Source organism: Stegostoma tigrinum, chromosome X (assembly GCF_030684315.1).
Source record: "Stegostoma tigrinum isolate sSteTig4 chromosome X, sSteTig4.hap1, whole genome shotgun sequence".
NCBI lineage: Eukaryota > Metazoa > Chordata > Chondrichthyes > Orectolobiformes > Stegostomatidae > Stegostoma > Stegostoma tigrinum.
The window spans coordinates 3,708,990-3,733,647 of NC_081404.1; the positions used below are offsets into that span (position 1 = coordinate 3,708,990).

General features: G+C 45.8%; 1 protein-coding gene across 5 annotated transcripts in view; it reads right to left on the reverse strand.

Annotated features, from left to right (window-relative positions):
* The window catches only part of LOC125448355 (rho guanine nucleotide exchange factor 25-like), a 418,447-nt gene that overhangs the window by 299,292 nt on the left and 94,497 nt on the right, over nucleotides 1-24,658 (reverse strand). Inside the window, exon 1 of one of the 5 annotated variants that reach the window (XM_048523633.2) lies at nucleotides 4,686-5,211. The exons of the other annotated variants lie outside the window; for them this stretch is intronic. Coding sequence (XP_048379590.1) covers nucleotides 4,686-4,902 — 217 coding nt within the window. The 5' untranslated portion in view covers nucleotides 4,903-5,211. Of the gene's footprint in view, nucleotides 1-4,685; nucleotides 5,212-24,658 lie in introns of those variants that run through there. 5 annotated transcript variants of the gene reach the window in all.

Below are 24,658 nucleotides of genomic sequence, written 5' to 3' on the forward strand. Positions count from 1 at the left end.
AAAGAAGTTAATTACTTTTAACATTCTTCTCACAAAATGGAGGCTGCAAGGAGTAGAAGCAAAGGCAGAGGAGTGGCTTTCAGAAGTTAACCCCCTTTGCCCATGTTCTAGGCCTCTTTTTGCTCCCCATTTTAGGGAAATTGAAAGTCCTCCTCCAACCCCCACCCCCTCCCCAAGGTGCCAGGCAGGTTGCCATGGTTTCCCAGGAGGGAGTCTAGCCACATTTCTTGCCCTCTGGAGAGGCAGGAAATCAGAAAGGTGGCTAACTGACACCCTTACGTTGCCACTAACTGATGACAAAATGGCTTGAATAGCTGGTGAGTGAAGCAAGTCACCCAAGGGCCTGCTCACTATCTCCACTCACCAAATTCTCCTACTGACCAGATCTCTCGTCAGCCCCACCTAGGGCAAAACTGCCCCTAAAGTGTTCTTTCAAAATGTTCTTCTCTCAGAGTGTCATGAATCTTTTGTGCAGAGGTGAGGGTTTTTTTTGTTCATTCACAGGATGAGGGCAAGGCTCGCTATGCCAGCATTTATTGCCCATCTCTCATGATCCAGAGGGTAGCTAAGAGTCAACCATGTTTTGGGTTTGGAGTGATATGTAGGCTAGACCAGGTAAGGATGACAGATTCCTTCCCAAAGGACATTAGTGAACCAGATAGGATTTTGCAACAATTGTTGGAAAGTTTATTCCTCAATAATGTTACGTAAAAACAGCCAGATGATCTGGTCACGATGATATTGCTAGTTATGGAAGCTTGTTATACACAAAATTGTGTGCTGCCGTCCTACATTAGAGCAGGGGCTATGTATCTAATTAGCTGCAGGGCTTTTTAAATATACTGTGTTCATGAAAGATGCGACAAAAATGCAAGGTTTAGTTTCTTTCTTTCAGTGCTGCCTTGAACACCACAGGCTCAGGTACAGCCACTATGCTTCCTTTTGATGCCAGCCATCAGTTTAGGTTTATTTGATGCCCTCTTTACAATTTCTGGCTCTTCATGATCCAGTGGAGAAGGACGGGTCAAAGAGGTACGCAGGCAGCCAACAAGAAGTACATGAGAGAATTCTGGGACAAGAGAGGCTGCCATTTTGTGACGCTGAAGCCTGGATTCCTGCTCAAACATAAAAACAGATCTCGTACTTGGAACTGTTAGAGAGTTGGGCAATTTCATTAATTTTGTGGTAGGAGAACATCTGCACCATTGAAATTCTGGCCAAAGAGGTGAAGTATCAGATGTTCAGCTGAAGTTGCACTTAACAGGCAAGGACTCATCATGGTGGAGGTGGGGGAGTAATCTGGATGTTTCTTTTCTTTTGTCTGTTTCTTTCATTTCTGCTTCTGTGTTTAATCTTGCCTTTTGCATTCTAAGATGGCACCAGAGAATAGTGGCTTTGCACACTTTTTACTGTACTCCGATACCTGAGTACATGTGACAATAAAATCTAAATCCAAATCTAGCAGCTGGCATCATGTGCCGGCAAGAAGAATTGGACAGTGGCGCCAAGCCTGGGACAAAAAGCTCAGTTTCAGGGAGTGTGGAAAAGGAGGGAGTGGTGGCCAGATTTACGGAGGGAATTCCAGAGTCTGGCAACTGAAGGTTCAGCCTTCGATGGTGGAATGATTTAAATCAAGGATGCTAAAGAAGCCATAGAAATATAGAAAACAGGTTCATGATTAGGCCATCCACCCCCTCATTCATTATGATCATGTCTGATCATCAAGTTCAATACCCATAATCCCACCCTCCCCCCAATATCCTATGATCCCTTTATCCCTAAGGACTATACCTAACTCCTTCATGTAAACATTCAATGTTTGGGCCTCAACCGTTTTCTGTGACAGAGAATTCCACAGGCTCCCCACTCTCTGGGTGAAGGTACTTCTCATTTCAGTTCTAAAATGTTTACCCTTTATCTTTAAACCATGACTTCTGCTTCTGGACTTCCCCACTACGGGAAACATCCTTCCTGTGCTTACCCTGTCTAGTCCAGTTCGAATTTTTTGGGGTTCCATGAGATAACACCACACCCCCCCCAACTATTCTTCTAAACTCTAGTGAATATAATCCTAACTGATCCAGTCTCTCTTCATACCTCAGTCCTGCCATCCCAGGGATCAGTCTGGTAAACCTTCACTGTACTCCCTCTGTTGCCAGCACATCCTTCCTCAGATAAAGAGACCAAAACTGTCCACAATACTCCAGGTGTGGTCTCAGCGAGGCCTTGTACAATTGCAGCAATAATTCAAGAATTGCAGAGGTCTTGAAAGGTCGTGAGGCTGGAGGGGATGACGGAGATTGGGAGGTGCAAGGCCACGGAAGGGTGAAAGAAACAATGGAGTTGAAATAAAAAAGTTGAAGTGTTTGTGGCAAGACAGTCAGTGAGCACTGGGCTGATGGCTGAATAGGGCCTAAGGTGTAGGAAGCCAGGTTGGATAAGCCCAGGAACATGGGCGCTGACATTCTTGGTTCAGCTTGGCTGAGCAGGCACAAGGGGGTGAAGTTCATCTGGGATGTAGGTTAGGACAGGCACCAATGAATCATCTTGCACTCGGCCAACTTAGATGTCAACAGTAAATCACATAGAGTGCCAAACGTGGGGATGGTCAGTGCCCATTTGACTGCAATCCACGATGGATTTCAAAGCTGTTTATGTGGCTTTGCACAGCAGCAATACCTTGACATGGATGTGTTGGAGCAAGAGGTGAAAAACACCAGAGGGCAAATTCCTCACCCACCACTACCTTGTTCCCCATTAAAGGAGCCAGGCTTTTCACTTTACTGAAACCCCGACCCTGAACCTTTCAGATGCCCATTGCAATCAAAAACACAGGAGGCATGATGCTCACTAGCAGAGGAGGCACGTCACTGAGGTGGAGAGGCTGACCTCAGCCCTTCCTTCAACTAAACCCAATGGAGGATGGACACCCACGCAAAAGCCTATCTGACTTCCAGACCATCCCCAAGCACAGAAGCTGGCTCTCATCTTGTTATATTCAGAATCAAATTTCTTGTTGCTGCACAGTTTGGTTTGTATCGTGAGCTGGCGGCTAACGGGTCGGAAGATAGAGGGCATTGGGTTAAAGATCCAGTCATAGTCACATAACCTTGCACCTAATAGAGAGTTTAATCAGAGCCTCATGAATTGAATCGACTGGTGATAAAAAGAGATGATGAGACAGAATTTCACTTTGTGTCAAGATATTTGTGTGAAGGGACTGAATGTTTCAGAGCTGTTGCTTCATATGATAGAGAATAAGTGGAATACTTTCGGGTCAATGGGCAACCTTTTCATGTGCTCTGATTGTGGTGGAGACTGACTTTAATCACATAAAGCTTCGTTGACTTTGACACTTGAAGTCTTGGCAGTTTTTTTTTGTTAACCCTCTCCTGGCCCAACTTCTTTCTCTCGATTTTCCTTCATTTCCATCACCCATCCGTCCAAGATTTTTTTTGCAATCTCTGGAGTGCTGGGCATTATTCCACAGCCTGGGAATCTAAACGAAACCATCGCAGGATATCCTTATGGTTCAAATTATGAAGGACTTTGTTTATTTTTCTCTTTCTCTTTTGAAAGATGAGCAGGGCAACGGGGAACAAGCAGGGGAGGGGGAAGTGAGTTGAATGGCTTTTTCATAGGGCCAACAGGGGCTCTCCGAGGCACCCTAGGTGATTCACAGTGCTTTCTCCTTTGCCCCTTCCCCTCCCTGCCACTGCGTACCCCTTGGCACTTCCCTATTCCATGCCCCATATCCCACCATTAACCCACCAAATCCCAGTCCTCTGGCTATGATCAGATAACCCAGGCACTGAGTAGGCATCAAAGCTGGCACCTTCCCAGGTTTCCTGACCAACCTTTGCAGCATCATACAGCCCAGGATGAGGCCAACTATCCAATTATCGTCCTTGCACTTTGCCCATAGCCCTGCAAATGCTTTCAAAACTGACAATGAGCAGTAATGAAAAGTAGATTCTGCAAAGCAGAGTACATTTCATTTACACCTGGAACCAACCAAATAAAAAGATTTGATTTGACACCAAGATGACTGAGCACAGTCCCTTCTGTCCATGACCACTCTCAAATCTGACCAGATTTTTTCAAAGGTGCCAAAGTGACCTGGTAAGGACTCCTATAGTGTCTCACAGATGGTGATAGGATTGTGCTTGGCAATTCTCTAACAAAGTTGCTGTCAGACACAGTACCACAGATTTGTTGAAACCCAAAGAGAAGTTGCAATTATTGCGCCCGCAGACACACACACACACACACACACACACACACACACACACACACACACACACACACTCTCTCTCACACACTCATTGATACCCTCAAACACACTCTCACTGACTCACGTGCACACAGGCACACACACACACTCATGCGCACACACACACACACACACACACACACACATGCACTCACACAAATGCTCTCACTGACACATTCTCACACTCACTGACACACACACACTCGCTCACACACATGCTCTCACTGACACTCACAAATGCACACACTTTCACTGACACACACACATAGGCACTCTCTCTCTCTCTCACACACACACACACACACACACACACACACACACACACACACACACACACACACACACACAAACACACGCACACTCATGCAGAGAGTCCCACACTCAAGATTCCAACAAGGCTAAAGAGACTAACCTCGTACTTTGTAACAACATCCGCACTTTGCCAGGACCTTGCGGAACAAATACTGGCACGCGCAGCCCGGCCGCTGCTGCCCACCCTTCATGCTGCCTGGTTGGCGCTCATGCCAGCCTGCTGTGTAGATTGAAGCACCCTGGCCATATAAGTGGAGGGAATGGTGGGTTCTGCTGTAAGCCTGAAAACTGCTCACTGCAGAGCAGGCACAGCACATGAAGTAACGGTTCGCTTGGCTGGGAGGAGACTGCCTTCACTCTCTCTCGCTTGCTCTCTTGCTCTCTCTCTCGCTCTCTCAATCTGTGGCTCTTCCAGCAATCAAGAACCACCCCCTCCCCCGCTCTCTGCAGCACTGACTGCAGATTCTGAGGCCTTGGGAAGGGTTGGCAGCACACGAGTTATCTGTACAGCTGGGTAGAAGTCCAGAGTAATCTTCAGCCATTTCACAAGCCTGAACTGATAGTCACCTCAGAGAAAACTCTTCACTGCAATGGACTGAGGCACAATTCCAGCAGACCTGCCTTTGTGTGTGTATACGAGACAGAGAGCTTGATGAAAACCAGTATCTACATGAAATAGTCTAAAAATGGAAAGTGTGTTAAACAGATTCAATTTAACCCACTGAGAGGGTCATCCAACAGGATTTTCATGATCCCTGCTTATCTTCTTTTAAAACAGCTAGGGTTGAAAGCTCCTATAGCTCTCACATACCTCGTTTTTTGCTTGTATGCCTTTCTGGAACCCCGGCCATAATATTTCACTGAGACTGCCAGAGTCTTAAAATCTAACTTGAGGGACGTTTAAAGGCGCATTGCTCTCTTTTTCTCTCTCTCTCAGCCCACAAACAAATAGTTATGGAGGTAGCTGCCTTTTCTTTTGGCTCCCAAGTTGAATCAGAAAGAACGGCAAAGTGTAATTCGTCCCAAGACATTGGGCCAAAGATCCGGCAATCATATTTTAAATATAGAAGGGAACAGGCTTGCTGAAGTGTACTGACTGGCCGCTGAACCTGAAGACAAAGTACTCAAAGTATTTATTCAGTGCAAGAAGGTGAGTTGATCCATTGCAAGATCGTGTTGAGGTAGCTGTTCCTGAACTTGGCCGACTCAGAACCACATTAAGTTCAAGCACTCACTTATATTGGCAGACAAAGTTGGTTATACCAATGACCAAATAATAGAGGATTTTGACCATAAATGCATGCCTGAAACTACTTATTTATTACTTTTCATAATCCCTTGCACAGGTTCAAGTTTCAATTTGCCCAGATTAGGTCCAGAGGAGATTCTACTTACACTGCTGGCTTGGGGACGCTCTTCATATTGTAGGTTTTCTTCTTTAATGCCCAACAATGATAAAAAACTAACTCATGTAAGCCAACTCAATTAGGAAGTGCTTCATAGAATCCTACAGTTTGGAAGCAGGCCATTCGGTCCATTGAGTCCACATCATCCCTCCAAACAGCATCCTACCCAGACCCAGCCCCTTCCCTATCTCTGTAACCCTGCATTCCCCATGGCTAATCCACATCCTTGGACTTTATGGGGCAACTTCCCATGGCCAATCCACATCCTTGGACTTTATGGGGCAATTTCCCATGGCCAATCCACATCTTTGGCCCGTGGGAGGAAACTGGAACACCCAGAGGGAAGCCACAGACACGAGGAGAATGTGCAAACTCCAGAGAGACAGTCGCCCGAGGGTGGGATCAACCCAGATCTCTTGTGCTGTGAGGCAGCAGTGCTAACCACTGAGCCACCGTGCCGCCCTATCATTCTGGTTTGACTTTTAAATCATTTTCAGTGAATTCAGTGAGGGGGAAGATCGTGGTGCTGTAGTAATGACACTGAACAAGTAATCGCGGCAAAGTCTCTGGGGCATGGTTCAAATCCGTAGAATTAAATGTAATTAGTAAAATCTGGAATAGAGACCTAGTCTCAGTCATTGTCTACAGGAATAGTAAGGATAGCAAATGTGGTTCTCCTGTTCAAGAAGGGGAGTAGAGACAATCCTGGTAATTATAGACCAGTGAGCCTTACCTCAGTTGTTGGTAAAGTGTTGGAAAAGGTTATAAGGGATAGGATTTATAATCATCTAGAAAAGAATAAATTGATTAGGGATAGTCAGCACGGTTTTGTGAAGGGAAGGTCATGCCCCACAAACCTTATTGAGTTCTTTGAAAAGGTGACCAAACAGGTAGATGAGAGTAAACCGGTTGATGTGGTGTATATGGATTTTAGCAAGGCGTTCAATAAGGTACCCCAAAATAGGCTATTGTACAAAATGCAGATGAATGGAATTGTGGGAGATAGCAGTTTGGATCGGAAATTGGCTTGCTGAAAGAAGACAGAGGGTGGTAGTTGATGGGAAATGTTCATCCTGGAGACCAGTTACTAGTGGTGTACCGCAAGGGTCGGTGTTGGGTCCACTGCTGTTTGTCATTTTTATAAACGACCTGGATGAGGGCGTAGAAGGGTGGGTTAGTAAATTTGCAGACAACACTAAGGTCGGTGGAGTTGTGGATAGTGACGAAGGATGCTGTAGGTTGCAGAGAGACATAGATAAGCTGCAGAGCCGTGCAGAGAGGTGGCAAATGGAGTTTAATGCAGACAAGTGTGAGGTGATGCACTTTGGTAGGAGTAACCGGAAGGCAAAGTACAGGGCTAATGGTAAGATTCTTAGCAGTGTAGATGAGCAGAGAGATCTCGGTGTCCATGTACACAGATCCTTGAAAGTTGTCACCCAGGTTGACAGGGCTGTTAAGAAGGCATACAGTGTTTTAGCTTTTATTAATAGAGGGATCGAGTTCCAGAATCAAGAGGTTATGGTGAAGCTGTACAAAACTCTGGTGCGGCCGCACTTGGAGTATTGTGTACAGTTCTGGTCACCGCATTATAAAAAGGATGTGGAAGCTTTGGAAAGGGTGCAGAGGAGATTTACCAGGATGTTGCCTGGTATGGAGGGAAGGTCTTACGAGAAAAGGCTGAGGGACTTGAGGCTGTTTTCATTAGAGAGAAGATGGTTGAGAGGTGACTTAATTGAAACCTATAAAATAATCAGAGGGTTAGATAGGGTGGATGGGGAGAACCTTTTTCCTAGGATGGTGACGGCGAGGATGAGGGGGCACAGCTTTAAATTGAGGGGTGAAAGATATAGGACAGATGTCAGAGGTAGGTAGTTTTTTTACTCAGAGAGTAGTAAGGGAATGGAACGCTTTGCCTGCAACAGTAGTAGATTCGCCAACTTTATATACATTTAAGTCGCCATTGGACAAGCATATGGACGTACATGGAATAGTGTAGGTTAGATGGGCTTGAGATCGGTATGACAGGTCGGCACAACATCGAGGGCCGAAGGGCCTGTACTGTGTTGTAATGTTCGATGTTCTATGTTCTATGTTCAGTGATGGGGTGGTGATGGTAACAATCATTGATTGACGTAAAATGTCCATCTGGATCACTAATGGCCTTTAGGGAAGGAAAATGCTTCACCTGCGCTGGCCGATTCTTAAGTGCCCTTAGAAACAACTTAGCAGCTACTGAGTTTGGGGGCAATTATGGATCGGTAATATGTCCACGACACTGTCAATGAATAAATAAAATTACTTGTTATTAAAAATGCTAACTTTTGGTGATCAATCCATTTTAAGGTACATCAATAAATTTGCATCTGGTTTTCACTCTCTGTACCATTGCTGAAAAGTGGCATATTTTGTCAAAGCTTTTCAGTATGTAGGCCATACATCCCAAAGATTATCAGACCATACCAAATAGCACATACATTTGACTGTTCACAACAAGCAAGGTTTAGACTGCAGACAGAATACAAAACCATGCTTGCAAAACCCACAACACTCCAAGGTGAGTTGAAGTTGAACACTCCGACATTAGGTATGATTCCATGATTGGACATATGCTAAGTAATCCTGACTGTGTAAAGAATTACACTGGGATGGTTGTCAATGGATTTTGCACCATGGTGCACATGCATGTATCAGAGGCAACATATAGAACACGTACACGCACTGTGCTTCTTTCAACTCAACAAAATAGGTAATAGCCATTCTCTGATAATAAAATGTGAGGCTGGATGAACACAGCAGGCCCAGCAGCATCTCAGGAGCACAAAACCTGACGTTTCAGACCTAGACCCTTCATCAGAGCGCTCCGGAGGGAGGAGGGTAACTTCTTCAGGTTAGGCATCCCTGGAAGAGGCTTCGCAGTGAGGTTAAAATTGTATCAGTGATAATGGGAACTGCAGATGCTGGAGAATAGCCATTCTCTGGTTTGTTTCTCAGGGCAATGACTTGACTCGAACAGTTCAAAATTTAAACAAAGCCTGGAGGTTAACTGTCAGTCATCATCAACTGTGCATTCTCCACAGGAACACCTCAACCAATCACGGTCCATTTGCCAACAATCAGCACTTTCCTTTAATATAATACAAGGTTGTTCTCCACAACTATGACTCTTATTGCAAATTGTCCTGATGAGTTCAAGGCGAAAAGCATGGTCAAAATGGGTCCATGTTCAACAGTACTCTTTCCACATGACCAAGTGACAATTTAAATTCCCCTTCATGGAAAGAAAACAATTATGTTTTGTTACATGACCTGATTGCACTGGTTCAGAGCGTCATAAAATAGTACAGTATTTAAAGAGACCACTCAGCCCACCGAGACTATGCCAGTTCTTTGGAACAGCAATCCAATTAATCCTGCTTAACTGCTATTTCCCCACATCCCTGTAACTTTTTTTTTCCTTTAAGCAGTTATTGAAATATCTTTTGGAGGTGCCCATCCAGCTTGTACCCAGCATCCTATCAGGCATGTGCTTCAAATCCTAACAGGTTTTCCTATACATCACCTCTGGTTCTACCACCACTTTCTCACTATTTACTCCCTCAAAACCCAACATAACTTAAACACCTTCATTCAATCTTATCTTGGCCTTGTTCAGTTCCAGGAACCAAACAGAATCTTGGCGGAAATTTGAGGTCTAAGCCAACCAGGATGAGTTCAGGCACTTTCCCAATACAGTTTCTCTGCTGAAGCCAAAATTTGAAACATTCATCAAGACCAGTAATCCCTGGCTGGGCAGACTGGTGAAAGAAGAAAGCTGGTAAATTGAAAAAAGGATAAATTATAAATCCTAATCCATCTTTTAGTCAACATCCATGATGATTGCCGTGGTCAACTAGCTTATTGTGATACCGTTCTCTAAGTTAAAGGAAGACAATTTTCACTGTGCTGAAAACAAAGAAGCATACAGTACAGAAAAGGACCTTCAACCCATCGAGTGTATATCATGACATGTCATCATCATTGGCAGTCCCTCACAGATGAGAATGACTCTCTTCCATTCTCACTGTGAGTCTGTAGGTGGCTGTACAGACCAATGCAGCTCGTGCAGGTTCTGTTACACTTGGGGCACATGGTGGTCATGGGAGGGGCTGGGTGGGGTGTCGCTGTGGCAGCGCGCTCCTTTTGCCTGGCTTCCACTTTTTTGCGACGGAAAGTCTCGAGGTTCTTAGAGCCTTCCCGGATGTAGCTCCTCCACTTTGGATGGTCTTGGGACAGGTATCTGTGAGAATGCTGCACTTCGCTAGTGAGGCCTTGAGGGTATCACTGAAGTGCCTCCTCTGTCCACTTGAGACTTGCCTCTTGTTACGGAGCTGGGAGTACAGCACCTGCTTGGTGAGTCTCGTGTCGGTCACGCGGGCAACGTGCTCAGACCGTCGCAGCCAATCAGGAGTAGGCAGCGCCTCAAATGCTGGGGATGTTGGCCTGGTCAAGAACGCTGGTGTTGGTGCATCTTTCTTTCCAACAGATTCACAGGATCTTGCACAGGCAGAGATGGTGGTACTGCTCCAGTATCTCACGGTGGCTGCTGTAGATGGGTCATGTCTCAGAGCCATATAGGAGGGTGGGAACCACCACAGCTCTGTAAATTACTCTATGTTGTCGTCAGTGTTGGCGACACTTGGCTATCCTCTGATTTCGAAGATGGCCACTACTCTGGGTCGTCAGTTTCTGCTGTGGGTCATCAAGTGATTGAAGCCAATTCTTCAACCCAGATCTTTGGACATGTCCCATGAGGTAGTGGGATCTGCAGTGTAGGATTTGCTTCCTCTCCATTCCTTTTATGCTACTGCTGTTTCATGCAATTAAAATGTTTTGGCTCAAGTGTGATGCAGCTCATTGGACACGTTGCTGCCATTTTTAATGATGAATAACAAACTCTTCCCTTGAGCTTTCAGCTTCTTTTGTGTCAAAACTGAACACCTTGGAGATAGACAGTTTGCAGATGGTGACACAGTGGCTTAGTGGTTAGCACTATTACCTCACAGTGCCAAGGGCCTGGGTTCAATTCCAGTGTTGGATAACAATGTTTGCACATTCTCCCCATGTCTGCATGGGTTTCTCTGCGTGCTCTGGTTTCTTCCCACAACTCAAAGACGCGCAGGTTAGGATGGATTTGCCATGTTAAATTGCCCGTAGTGACCAAGTATGTGCTGGTTAGGTGGGGTTACAGGGATTAGGTTGGCTGCTCTTCAGAGGGTCACTGTGGACTTGATGGGCCAAATGGCCTGCTTCCACACTGTAGAGATTCTGACTGCAGTGTCATTGTCCACTTGGCAACAGATTGTCATGCCACACTCGATTTCTTTGCTGCAGACAAAAACAATCAACCTGTCCTTGAATACTGCCAAACCAAAACTTAGATACTGTCCAAACATATGAAACAGGAGTAGAGGTAGACTATTCAGTCCATCGAGACTGCACCCAATCGATAATATTATGGCTGATCAGTTTGTGTTCCATCTAATCCTGAAAAGTGTCGAACCCCGAATTAACAAGAAAATGACCAGATGCCTTTCTAAGGCAGAGATTTCCAAAGTATGAGGGAAACAAACATTCTCTTTCCTAAAAGGATCACCTATAATTTTAAAACAGCGGCCCCCTTAATTCTGGATTGTCCCTCACAACATGGGGCAGCGTAGTGGCTTAGTGGTTAGCACTGCTGCCTCATAGCACCAGGGGCCCAGGTTCAATTCCAGCCTCAGGCAACTGTCTGTGGAGTTTGCACATTCTCCCCGTGTCTGCGTGGGCTTCCTCGAGGTGTTCCAGTTTCCTCCCACAGTCTAAAGATGTACAGGCTAGGTGGATTGGCCATGCTAAATTGCCCGTAATGTTCAGGGAGGTGTAGATTAGGTGGGTTATAGGAGGATGGGTCTGGGTGGAATGTTCTGAGGTTTGGTGTGGACTTGTTGGGCCAAAGGGCCTGTTTCCACACTGCAGGGAATCTAATTCTAAATTCTTTTTCACATCCGCCTCGTCAAGACCCATTCAGGCTCCTATACACTTCAAACAACGAATACCCAGTCAGCCAAATACTCCAGCTCCCATGTATTTTGAAGGACAGTCTCTGGGATATGGTCAGCACTTCCCAGTCCTTGGCTGTCACCTCACTCAAAACACCACCTCTGACAAGGAGATCCAGCACCAGGTCAGCAAAGACCCCTAACCCCAACACGTCAACACTTACATGGACTGGCAAGGCATTGCAATGGAACTAAGCGACTCAGCCATAAGGTGAAGGGATTTGGAAATCAGCCAGGGTTCCTGTTGTTTATTGTAGTGCAGTGACTCCTTCTGTAAAACGCGTGGCTTTTTTTTCGTCCAGGGAGCACCTGCACTCCTTTTCACAGAAATGTCTCAGAGAAGGTTCACTTGGCTGATCCCGGATGTGGAGGGATTGTCTTATGAGGAGGGGTTGAGTAGGTTGGGCCTGTACTCATTGCAGTTTAGAAGAATGAGATGTGACCTTATTGAAACAAACAAGGCACTAGTTAGGCCACAACTAGAATACAGTGGACAGTTTTGATGTTCCTTATCTAAGGAATCATAGAATCTCTCCAGTGTAGAAGCAGGCCATTTGGCCCATCAAGTCCACACTGACCCTCCGAAGAGCATCCCACCCAGGCCCATCTTCTCACCCTATCCCTGTATTCCTGCATTTCCCATGGTTAATCCACATAACCTATACATCCTGAACACTATGAGCAATTTAGCATGGCCAATCCACCTAACCTGCACTTCTATGGGCTATGGGAAGAAACTGGAGCAAGAATGTGTAAACTCCATACAGACAGTTGCCTGAGGGTGGAATCAAACCCAGGTCCCTGGCACTTCAAGGCAGCAGTGTTAATCACTGAGCCACTATGCTGCCCAGAAAGATAGACTGGCATTGGGAGTAGTTCAGAGAAGGTTCATTCGGCTAATCCAAGGTATAGAAGGACTGTCTTGTGAGGAGAGGTTGAGTAGGTTGGGCCTGTACTTATTGAAACATACAAGATTCTGAGTGGATGTGACAGGGGAGATGTGGAGAGGTTGTTTGCCCTTGTGGGAGAGTCTAAGACCAGAGGGTGTAATCTCAGAATAAGGGGTCACCCACTTAACACAGAGATGGGGAGGAGTTTCTTCTCTCAGAGGGGGGTGAATCTGTGAAATTCTTTACCACAGAGGGCTGTCGAGGCTGGGTCATTCAGTATATTCAAGGCTGAGATAGAGAGATATTTCATCAGGAAGGGAATTGCAGGTCATGGGCAAAAGGCAAAAAAGTGGAGTTGAGAATGATCAGATCAGACACGATTTCATTGAATGGTGGAGTACATGCAATAGGCTGAGTGGCCAACTGCTGCTCCTACACCTTATGGTTGTCCTAATTGCTGACTAATTACTCCCACATGAAGAATACATGGTTATTGTGGGATTGAGAGCATTTGTCATCAGTGAGAGTCAAGAAAGAGGAAGGTGGTATAAAATTTTTAGAATGAAAAATGCTGCCCCTTAAACTGATTACCTTTGTTCATGTTACAGCTTTTTCCAGGCTTACAGATAAAGATATACACATCACCTTTTGTATAAACTGTATAAGCCTTCCCATTGAAAATAGACACCATCAATTTGTTTCCTTTGGAACGGTTTATGGTTCATTTCCCTTGAGAAGGTCAGACAGAAACACAAGGTAGCCAATCGGCCCCTTAAACCCATTCTGCTTTTCAATTCAAGCTCAAGCGAACGGTATCCTGATACCATCTGTTAGTCTTGGTGCCTTAACACTCAACACCCTCATCAATTCCCTTGCCCAATGATAAACATTCAGTTTCAAACAACTCTCCAATCAGCGAACCCACATCAACGGGTTTTTTTTGGGATGGGGTTCACATTCCAAATTTCCGCTCCTCTTTGTATGAGTAAGTGCTTCCTGAGATTGCCCCTTAATTATCTAACTGGAATGTTAAGGTGAAGCCTCCTGGAGCTTGACTCGCCCACCACTGAAAATCATATTGTCGAGTCTGCCTTTCAGTTCCCCGAATCATCTTAAACAACTGAAATTAAGTGGCGTCATAACCTTTGACTTGTAGGGGTGGCATGTCTAATTCTTGTAACCCTTCCTCACATAGGTCCCAATTATCTTTTTGGCCGAAAAGTTAGCTGCGAAAGATTGTCAGCAGCAACTTGCATTTACATTGCACCTTTCATGCAGGGAACAATGCCACGGTACATCACGGGATTGTTACCAGACAAAATTTAACACAGAACAGAAAGAGATATGATGACAAATGACCGAAATCTCAATCAAAGAGGTAACCTCTAAATGACATCTTAGTGCGGAGAGGGACGAAGAGGCTGGGGGAAGAAATTCCAGAGCTCGAGGCCTGAATAGCTGAAGCCACGGTCGCCAAGATCACGGTCGCCAAGAGTGGAGCAAGGGATGCACAAGAGGTCAGAATCGGGGCAGCGTAGAAATCTTGAAGGGTTGCAGGGCTGGAGGAGGTTACAGAGATACAAGATATGTATAGCACAGAAACAGGCCATTCACCTGATTGATTCACATCAGCATTTACGTGTTTCTTTATAAAATTATTTTCACGAGAATTGGGCATCACTGGCTGGGCCAGCAGTTATTGCCTGTACCTATTTGCCCAGAGGGCAATTAAAAATCAACCGCATTGCTGCGGGTCTGGAGTCACATGTAGGCCAGGATGGCAGACTTCCTTCCCTAAAGGGCATTAGGGAACCAGATGGGTTTTTACCACAATCGATGAAAATTTCATGGCCATCATCACTGGGACTAAGTTTATATTCCATATTTATTCATTGAATTAAAACACTACCAGCTGCCAAAGTGGGATTTGAACCTATGACTGCAGAATATTGAGTTGTGTCTGTGGATTATTAATCCACTGACCTTAGCAGTATGCATCCTTCCTCCCTTTCCCCTTAAGTTTGACCAACATATCCTTCCGCTCCTTTCTCCCTCACGTCTTTATTGAAAATGGATCAATAAGATTCACCTCAAGCACTCCCTCTGGCTGTGACTTCCACATTTTCCCAACTCACTGACTGAAGACATTTCTCTTGAATTCCTCACTAAATGTAAGGCCATAAGAAACAGGAATAGGTGTAGGCCATTCAGCCCCTCAAGCCTGCACTGCCATTCAACAGGATCATGGCTGATCTGGCATTCCTCACATCCAATTTCCTGCCCTTTCTCTGTAACCCTTCATTCCTCGACTGATCAAAAATCTGTCTAGCTCAGCCTTAAACATTAACAAAGACTTTGCACTCACAGATCTCTGTGACAGGGAGTTCCAAACTCTATGAGAGAGGAAATTCCTCCTCATCTCAATCTTAAATTGGTACCCCTTCATTCTGAGATGATACCCATTGGTCCTAGGCTCTCCCATAACGGGAAACATCCTCTCAGCTTTTACCCTGATAAGCCCCTTAAGAATCCAATGTTTCAATGAGGACACCTCTCCTTCTTCTAAACTCCAGTGAATAGAGTCCCAACCTGTTTAGCCTTTGCTCATGAGATAATCCTTCCCAAACCAGGGATCATCCTCGTGAACCTTCTCTGAACGGCCTCCAATGAAATGATATCTTCCCTTAAATAAGGGGAGCAAATGCTCACAGTGCTCCAGATGTGGTCTCCCCAGCACCTTGTACAGTCACAGTGAGACTCCCCTACTCTTGTACTCCAACCCCCTTTGAAGTAAGGGCCTACATTCCATTAGACAGACTGATTCCCGGCCTCCCCTGTGTGCTAGCTTTCTGTGTCACATGTTAAAGCGCACCCGCCCCCCCCCCACCTCCCCCAAGTGGTTAGAGGCAGCAGGTACCGCTGGAGGGTTGTTTTTCAGTCTGGAGGCCTGTGACCAGTGGTGTTCCACAGGGATCAGTGCAGGGTCCACTTTTGTTTGTCATTTAAATGAATGATTTGGATGAGAATGTAGAAGGCATGGTTAGTAAGTTTGCAGATTACACCAAAATTGGCATAGTGGACGGTGAAGAAGGTTACAAAAACAGAAGTTACTGGAAAAGCTCAGCAGGTCTGGCAGCATCTGTGAAGAGAAAATCAGAGTTAATGTTTCAGATCTGGTGATGCTTCCTTAGAACTGTGAAGAGGGTTATCTAAGATTACAAAGGGATATTGATCAATTGGGTCAATGAGCTGAGGTCTGGTTGATGCAGCTTAATTTAGATGAATGCGAGGTATTATATTTTGGTAAAAAGAACAAGGGCAGGATTTATACAATTAAGGGCCCTGGGTAGTGTTTTGGAACAGAGACCAAGGGGTTCAGGGACATAATTCTTTGACATTTGCAGCACAGGTAGACAAGGTGGTTACGAAGGTGTTTAGCACACTTGCTTTCATTTCTCAGATCTTTTGAGTATAGACGTTGGGACATCATGTTGAGGTAGTACAGGACGTCAGTGAGGCCTCTGCTGGAACACTGTGCGCAGTTCTGGTCACCCAGTTACAGGAAGGATATTACTAAATTGGAGAGAGTTCAGGAGAAATTTACCAGGATGTTGCAGTGAATGGAAGGGTGAGCTATAAAAATAGACTGGAAAGGCTGGGAATTCTTTCTCTGGAGTGTAAGAGGTTGAAGAGGGACCTTATCAAACTTTACAAAATCGTGTGGGGCACAGTTTAAGGATCTTTTCTCCAGGGTACACTGTGCACTCTTAAGACTTAACCTTTTGTGAGGTACCTTGTTGAACACCTTCTGGAAGTTCAAATACAACACATTGACTGGTTCCCCTCTATCCACTCTCGTTAAGATTGCCTCAAAAACTCTATCTCACCATCTTTTCCATCCCTCCCAAAGGTCCAAATGTCCAAATATCCCCAAATGTTAAATCTATTAGTGACTATCCTAAATTGATGGCCACTAGTTCGGGTCTCCTCTGCGAGAGGTCACAACCTTCTCCACATCTACCCATTTAAGCCCCTTTCATAAACTTGGAGACCAATCAGAGAGCTTGTATAGGCATAGTGGGCTGAATGGTCTCTTTCTTTGCTGTGATGACATTATAGAACATAGAACAAAGAACGTAGTAAATTACAGCACAGTACAGGCCCTTCAGCCCACGATGTTGTGCCGTGGAATAATCCTAATCCAAAAATAAAACAACCTAACCTACATTCCCCTCAATTCACTGCTGCCCACGTGCATGTCCAGCAGTCACTTAAATGTCACTAATGACTCCGCTTCCACGACTACCACTGGCAAACTATTCCATGTGCTCACAACTCTCTGCGTGAAGAACCTCCCTCTGACGCCTCCTCTATACCTTCCTCCTAACACCTTAAAACTATGACCCTTCGTGGCAGTCAATCCCGCCCTGGGGAAAAGTCTCTGGCTATCGACTCTATCCATGCCTCTCACTACGTTGTACACCTCGATCAGGTCACCTCTCTCCTCCTTCTCTCCAGAGAGAAAATTCCGAGCTCAGCCAACCTCTCCTCGTAAGACAAGCCCTCCAGTCCAGGCAGTATCCTGGTAAACCTCCTTTGCACCCTCTCCAAAGCCTCCACATCTTTCCTATAATAGGGCGACCAGAACTGGACACAATATTCCAAGTGTGGTCTCACCAGGGTTTTGTAGAGCTGCAGCATAACCTAGCGGCTCTTAAACTCGATCCCCCTGTCAATGAAAGCCAAAACACCATATGCTTTCTTAACAACCTTATCCACCTGGGTGGCAACTTTGAGGGAGCTATGCACTGAACACCAAGATCCCACTATAATGAAATGTGAGGCTGGATGAACACAGCAGACCCAGCAGCATCTCAGGAGCACAAAAGTTGACGTTTCGGGCCTAGACCCTTCATCAGAGAGGGGGATGGGGTGAGGGTTCTGGAATAAATAGGGAGAGAGGGGGAGGTGGACCGGAGATGGAGAGAAAAGAAGATAGGTGGAGAGGAGAGTATAGGTGGGGAGGTAGGGAGGGGATAGGTCAGTCCAGGGAAGACAGACAGGTCAAGGAGGTGGGATGAGGTTAGTAGGTAGGAGATGGAAGTGCGGCTTGGGGTGGGAGGAAGGGATGGGTGAGAGGAAGAACAGGTTAGACCGGTTTTGGGATGCAGTGGGTGGAGGGGAAGAGCTGGGCTGGTTGTGTGGTGCAGTGGGGGGAGGGGACGAACTGGGCTGGTTTTGGGATGCGGTGGGGGAAGGGGAGATTTTGAAGCTGGTGAAGTCCACATTGATACCATTGGGCTGCAGGGTTCCCAAGCGGAATATGAGTTGCTGTTCCTGCAACCTTCGGGTGGCATCATTGTGGCACTGCAGGAGGCCCATGATGGGCATGTCATCCAAAGAATGGGAGGGGGAGTGGAAATGGTTTGCGACTGGGAGGTGCAGTTGTTTATTGCGAACCGAGCGGAAGTGTTCTGCAAAGCGGTCCCCAAGCCTCTGCTTGGTTTCCCCAATGTAGAGGAAGCCACACCGGGTACAATGGATGCAGTATACCACATTGGCAGATGTGCAGGTGAACCTCTGCTTAATATGGAAAGTCAACTTGGGGCCTGGGATAGGGGTGAGGGAGGAGGTGTGGGGGCAAGTGTAGCATTTCCTTCCCCCACTGCATCCCAAAGCCCAGTTCGCCCCCTCCCCCCACTGCACCACACAACCAGCCCAGCTCTTCCCCTCCACCCACTGCATCCCAAAACCAGTCCAACCTGTCTCTGCCTCCCTAACCTGTTCTTCCTCTCACCCATCCCTTCCTCCCACCCCAAGCCGCACCTCCATCTCCTACCTACTAACCTCATCCCACCTCCTTGACCTGTCCGTCTTCCCTGGACTGACCTATCCCCTCCCTACCTCTCCACCTATACTCTCCTCTCCACCTATCTTCTTTTCTCTCCATCTTCGGTCCACCTCCCTCTCTCTCCCTATTTATTCCAGAAACCTCACCCCATCCCCCTCTCTGATGAAGGGTCTAGGACCGAAACGTCAGCTTTTGTGCTCCTGAGATGCTGCTGGGCCTGCTGTGTTCATCCAGCCTCACATTTCATTATCTTGGATTCTCCAGCATCTGCAGTTCCCATTATCACCAAGATCCCACTGTTCCTCCACACTGCCGAGAATCCTGCCTTTAATCCTACATTCAGCATGTAAGTTCGACCTTTCAAAATGCATCACTTCGCATTTATCCAGGTTGAGCTCCATCTGCCATTTCTCAGCCCAGCTCTGCATTCTGTCAATGTCTCCCTGAAGCCTGCAATAGCCCTCAATACTATCAACGGCACCTCCTACCTTTGTGTCATCAGCAAACATACTAACCCACCCCTCAACCTCCTCGTCCAAGTCATTTATAAAAACTACAAAGAGCAGACGCCCAAGAACAGAACCCTGTGGGACACCACTCAGCACTGACCTCCAGGCAGAATACTTACCATCTACAACCACTCTCTGCCTCCTGTCAGCCAACCAATTCTGAATCCAGACAGCCAAATCACCCTGTATCCCATACCTCCTGACTTTATGAATGAGCCTGTCGTGGGGAACCTTATCAAACGCCTTGCTGAAGTCCACGTACACCACATCCACTGCTCGACCCTCGTCAACCTGTCTCGTAACTTACTCAAAGAACTCAATAAGATTTGTAAGGCATGACCTGCCCCTCACAAAGCCATGCTGACTCCCTTTAATCACGCTATGCTTTTCCAAATAGTCATAAATCCTATCCCTCAGAATTCTTTCCAAAACCTTGCTGACCACAGACGTAAGACTGACTGGTCTGTAATTTCCAGGGATTTCCCTATTCCCTTTCTTGAAAAGAAGAACAACATTTGCCTCCCTCCAATCTTCCGGTACGACTCCCGTAGAGAGTGAGGAAGCAAAGATCTTCGCCTCAGATTCTAGATCACCCTTATTTTTCTTTATCTTTTCTCAAGAAAGACCCCTAAAGAATGCCATTTTAGGCTGAGAAAACTATATATCCTTTTGGCTGTTCCACAGCACACAGAATACATAGCAAACCAAGCAACTTGCAATCTTTTTCTCACATATGTGTCTAATTAACAAGAGGTATGGAATTGTGAGCTAAATGGTGGTGGTTATAAGATCTAATCTCAACAAGGGTGAAGGTTCATTCCCATGAATTAATATTAAACTGTTGGTAACCATGCCTGCAAGGAGTTAGTGAAGCCAGCATGTCACTTTGAAAATGCAAGTAGAAGATTTATCTGCAGCTACACAACTGTATTTTCACACCATTGTTGTATTGTTCAGGCTGCAGCAAGGTCCTGAGAGATTCATTCAAGGGAGATTTCATTCAGTGACTACAAGTATTTGACAGCCAATATGTGACACAGAACACACATGACCTCAATGATCTGAGCTGACTGTACTCCGGTATACCTCAGACTATGGTCAACATAGCTGGGATGTATGTGTGGTTGGGGCTTTTAGTCTGGGACATGTGGTCAAATCCAGCCTTGACAGATGGAATGAATCCTGAATTTGTGCCATCTCAACCTACCTTATATTACATTTTGGTGCAACAAACAGTGGTAGGACTAATGCAATTAATGGTAGGGCTTTGGGGTTTTGTTGTAGAGCAGTGGGCTTAGGGGTTCCGGTACATAATTCTTTGAAGTCTGCATCACATATAGGCAGGGTGGTTAAGAAGGCGTTTAGCATGCTTGCCTTCATTGCTCAGATCTTTGAGTTTAGGAGTTGGGACGTCATGTTGACGTTGTACAGGATGTTGGTGAAGCCTTTTCTGGAGCACTGTGCCCAGTTCTAGTTGTTTTGTTACAAGACCGCACTTGGAATACTGCGTCCAGTTCTGGTCGCCCTATTATAGGAAAGATGTGGATGCTTTGGAGAGGGTTCAGAGGAGGTTTACCAGGATGCTGCCTGGACTGGAGGGCTTATCTTATGAAGAGAGGTTGACTGAGCTCGGTCTCTTTTCATTGGAGAAACGGAGGAGGAGAGGGGACCTAATTGAGGTATACAACATAATGAGAGGCATAGATAGAGTTGATAGCCAGAGACTATTTCCCAGGGCGTAAATGGCTAGCACGAGGGGTCATAGTTTTAAGCTGGTTGGTGGAAAGTATAGAGGGGATGTCAGAGGCGGGTTCTTTACACAGAGAGTTGTGAGAGCATGGAATGCGTTGCCAGCAGCAGTTGTGGAAGCAACGTCATTGGGGTCATTTAAGAGACTGCTGGACATGCATATGGTAACAGAAATTTGAGGGTGCATACATGAGGATCAATGGTCGGCACAACATCGTGGGCTGAAGGGCCCGTTCTGTGCTGTACTGTTCTATGTTCTATGTTCTATGTAAGAAGGATATTATTAAGCTGGAGAGGCTTCAGAAGAGATTTACCAGGATGTTGCCAGGAATGAAAGGTTTGAGTTATAAGGGGAGGCTGAATAGGCTGGGACTTTTTCACTGGAGTGTAGGAGGTTGAGAGGTGATCTTACAGAAGTTTATGAAATCATGAGGGGAATAGGTAGGGTTAAGAGAAGGTGCTTTTCCCTCAAATGGGGGGATTTCAAGACTGGAGAGCACATTTTTAAGATGGGAATGGAGAGATTTTAAAAAGACAAGAGGGGAAAATTTTTTACACAGAGGTTGGCTCACATGTGGAATTAACTTCCTCAGGAAGTGGTGAATGTGGGTACAGTTACAACGTTTAAAAGATATTTGGATAAGATATGAACAGGTAACAATGCCAAGGATATGGGCCAGAAGCAGGCAGGTGGGACTAGTATATGGATTATGTTCAGCGTGGACTGGTTGTTCCGAAGGGTCTGTTTCGGTGCTGAACGACTCTGTAGCCCAGCTTCCAGGATACACGGGCCGACAGATGCCAACCTCCCTCCAAGGTGGCACAGCATGCCAGTCTTGAGAAGTGTGACCAGTGGACAGGCTGAGATAAGTTCAGAGGGTCGACCCAGAACAACGCAAGGCCTTCACTGATGCAATGAGAGAGGGAAAGAGAATTATTCTCAATACCAACAGCCTTAATCGTTTCAAGCAGACCCTCTAGACAGGAACAGGTGCCTGTGAGTGATCGACCTTGAGAGGCGGTGGATCACATCACAAGTGGTAAATGAACAAATTTGGAGCTTTATCTGGACCCCACTGTTGGGACACAGCATCTCCTGCTTTTTCCCTTGTTAGATTTTTGTTCACATACAAACAAAGAACAGCAGTAGGCTGTTGAGCCCCTTGAGCCTGCTCCGCCATTCAATGGGCTCTCAGCAGATCTGGTTGTAACCTCAAATATGCAATCTCCTCCACTCCAACAACCTTTCACCCCCTTTGTTTCTCAAGAATCTAGCCTCAAAACTATCCAAAGACCCTACTTCCGCCATCTTTTCGGGAAGAGAGACTTGTGACCCTCTGTCAGAAACAATGTCACCTTATCTCTGTTTTAAATGGGTAACGCCTGATTTGTAAACTCTGACCCTTTATTCTAGCATCTCCCACAAGAGGTAACTTCGTTTCCACATCTACCCAACCAAACCTCTTCAGGATTTTATATATTTCAACCAAGACCCCTTACTCATCCAATGCTTCTGGATTCAAGTCCAGTCTGTCCAATATTTCCACATAAGACAATCTCCCCATTCCAGCTATCAGTCCAGTCAACCTCCTCGGAACGAATCATCTCAAATATTCTTTCTTCAATAAAAGGTTCGGAACCAACGCTAATTGGTGGACTTGAGTTACACAGCAATTATGATATTTATAAAACTCAGTCATGAATAGACTAACATTTATTGCCCACCTCTAATTGTCCAAAGGGCAGTTCAGAGTCAACACATTGCTGTGGGTCTGGAGTCACATATAGTGGCAGTTTCCTTCCCTAAAGGACATTAGTGAACCAGATGGGCTTGTACAACATGCATAGTAGTTACAATTAAGCAAGCTTTTTAGTTCCGGGTTATTTTTACCAAATTCAAATTACATTTGATGGAATCTGTGTGTCTCTCACCCTCTCCAGCCCCCACCAAGATAAAGCTGTTGTTGAGGCTGGTGGTCAATTGAAAGTTTCAAAAATTGAGAGTGACAGATTTTTTTTTGTTGAGTATGGGTGGACAGAATGAGTTTGGATAAACATCAGCTGTGATCTAATTTCAATGTTACCACTCTCCAACAACCTGGGCCATCCCTCGGCACAGTGCCACAAGTGCCAAGTACTCTTCAATACCTCACTGATCTGAGCGTGTGCTGCCCATCCCTAATTGCCCTTGAAAAGATTTTAATTGGGGGCATTTCAGAGGGCAGTTGAGAGTCAACCACCTTTTTGTCGGTTTGGAAATTTTAAAAATTCATTTGTGGGATGTGGGAATCGCTGTCTGGGCCCAGCATTTATTGCCCATGTCCACTCGTCCCTTTGAGCAGGTGGTGGTGAGCTGCTTTCTTGAACTGCTGCAGTCCATGTGCTGTAGGTAGACCCATTACACCTCCACCTCCTCCATCACACCTGTCCGCCCCTCCTCCACCCCTCCTCTGCTTCAAGCCTCCCCCTCCTCCACTCCACTATACCTTACCCTCCCCCTCCTCACTCCAACCCTCTCCAATCTTACCAATGACTGAGATCAGGCTAACCGGCCTATAGTTTCCTGTCTTCTGTCTCCCTCCTTTCCTCAACAAGAGTTTAATCCAGACACCAAAATAAGATTCTGGGTTTAAAGCCACCATGGAAGATAATGGAATTTGAATTCAACAAAAAATGTCTGGAATTAAGATTCTAATGATAACCATGAGTCTGTTGCTGATTGTCGGAAAAACCCATCTGGTTCACTAATGTACTTTAGGGAGGGAAACTGCCATCCTTACCTGGTCTGGTCTACATGTGACTCCAGACCCACAGCAATGTGCTGGACTCTCAACTGCCCTCCTGGCAATGGGGATAGGCAATAAATGCTCCCTAAAAATGGTGCCTTCATCCTGTGAATGAATTAAGAGAAGAAAAGATGAATGAAGAATGTTACATTAGCCATTTTCTCGTCCTCTGGGACTCTCCCTGACCCCAGTGATTCCTGAAAGATCACCACTAACACCTCCATAATCTCCTCAGTTATCTCCCTCAGAGCTCTGGGATGTAGTCCATCTGGTCCAGGTGACTTATCCACCTTCAGACCTTTCAGTTTCCCCAGCGGCTTCTCCTCAGTGATAGCCACTAAACTCACCTCTCTGAAGTTGTGGTTTGCTACTTGGTCTTTCTATTCACTACCTCTTCAGCTCCTCTGCCATTTCCTTGTTCCCCATTATTACTTCTCCAGTCTCATTTTCCAGTGATCCAATGTCCACTCTTGCCTCTCTCATACCTTTTAGATATGGGGACAGAACATGGTGGGAATTAGTTTGTAGGTAGTAGAGTTTTTAAATAATTCCAAGTGATAACAATGCTGTACAACAAAAGGAGGGTGAGGGGCTGGTGGGGGGGGGGGGTGGAGCTGATGGCTCACTGACAAATGCACTTTCTGGTGTAGTGCTGACCCTGACAGAACAGAAAGGTTTGATATCTTTTCTGTGCTGCATTAAAGTGCAGCAGTTTTCTTCAGTCAACACTTCATTTTCCGCTTGGGGATCCCACAGCCCTCCGCACTCAATATTGAGTTCAATAATTTTAGGGCCTAAAATCTCC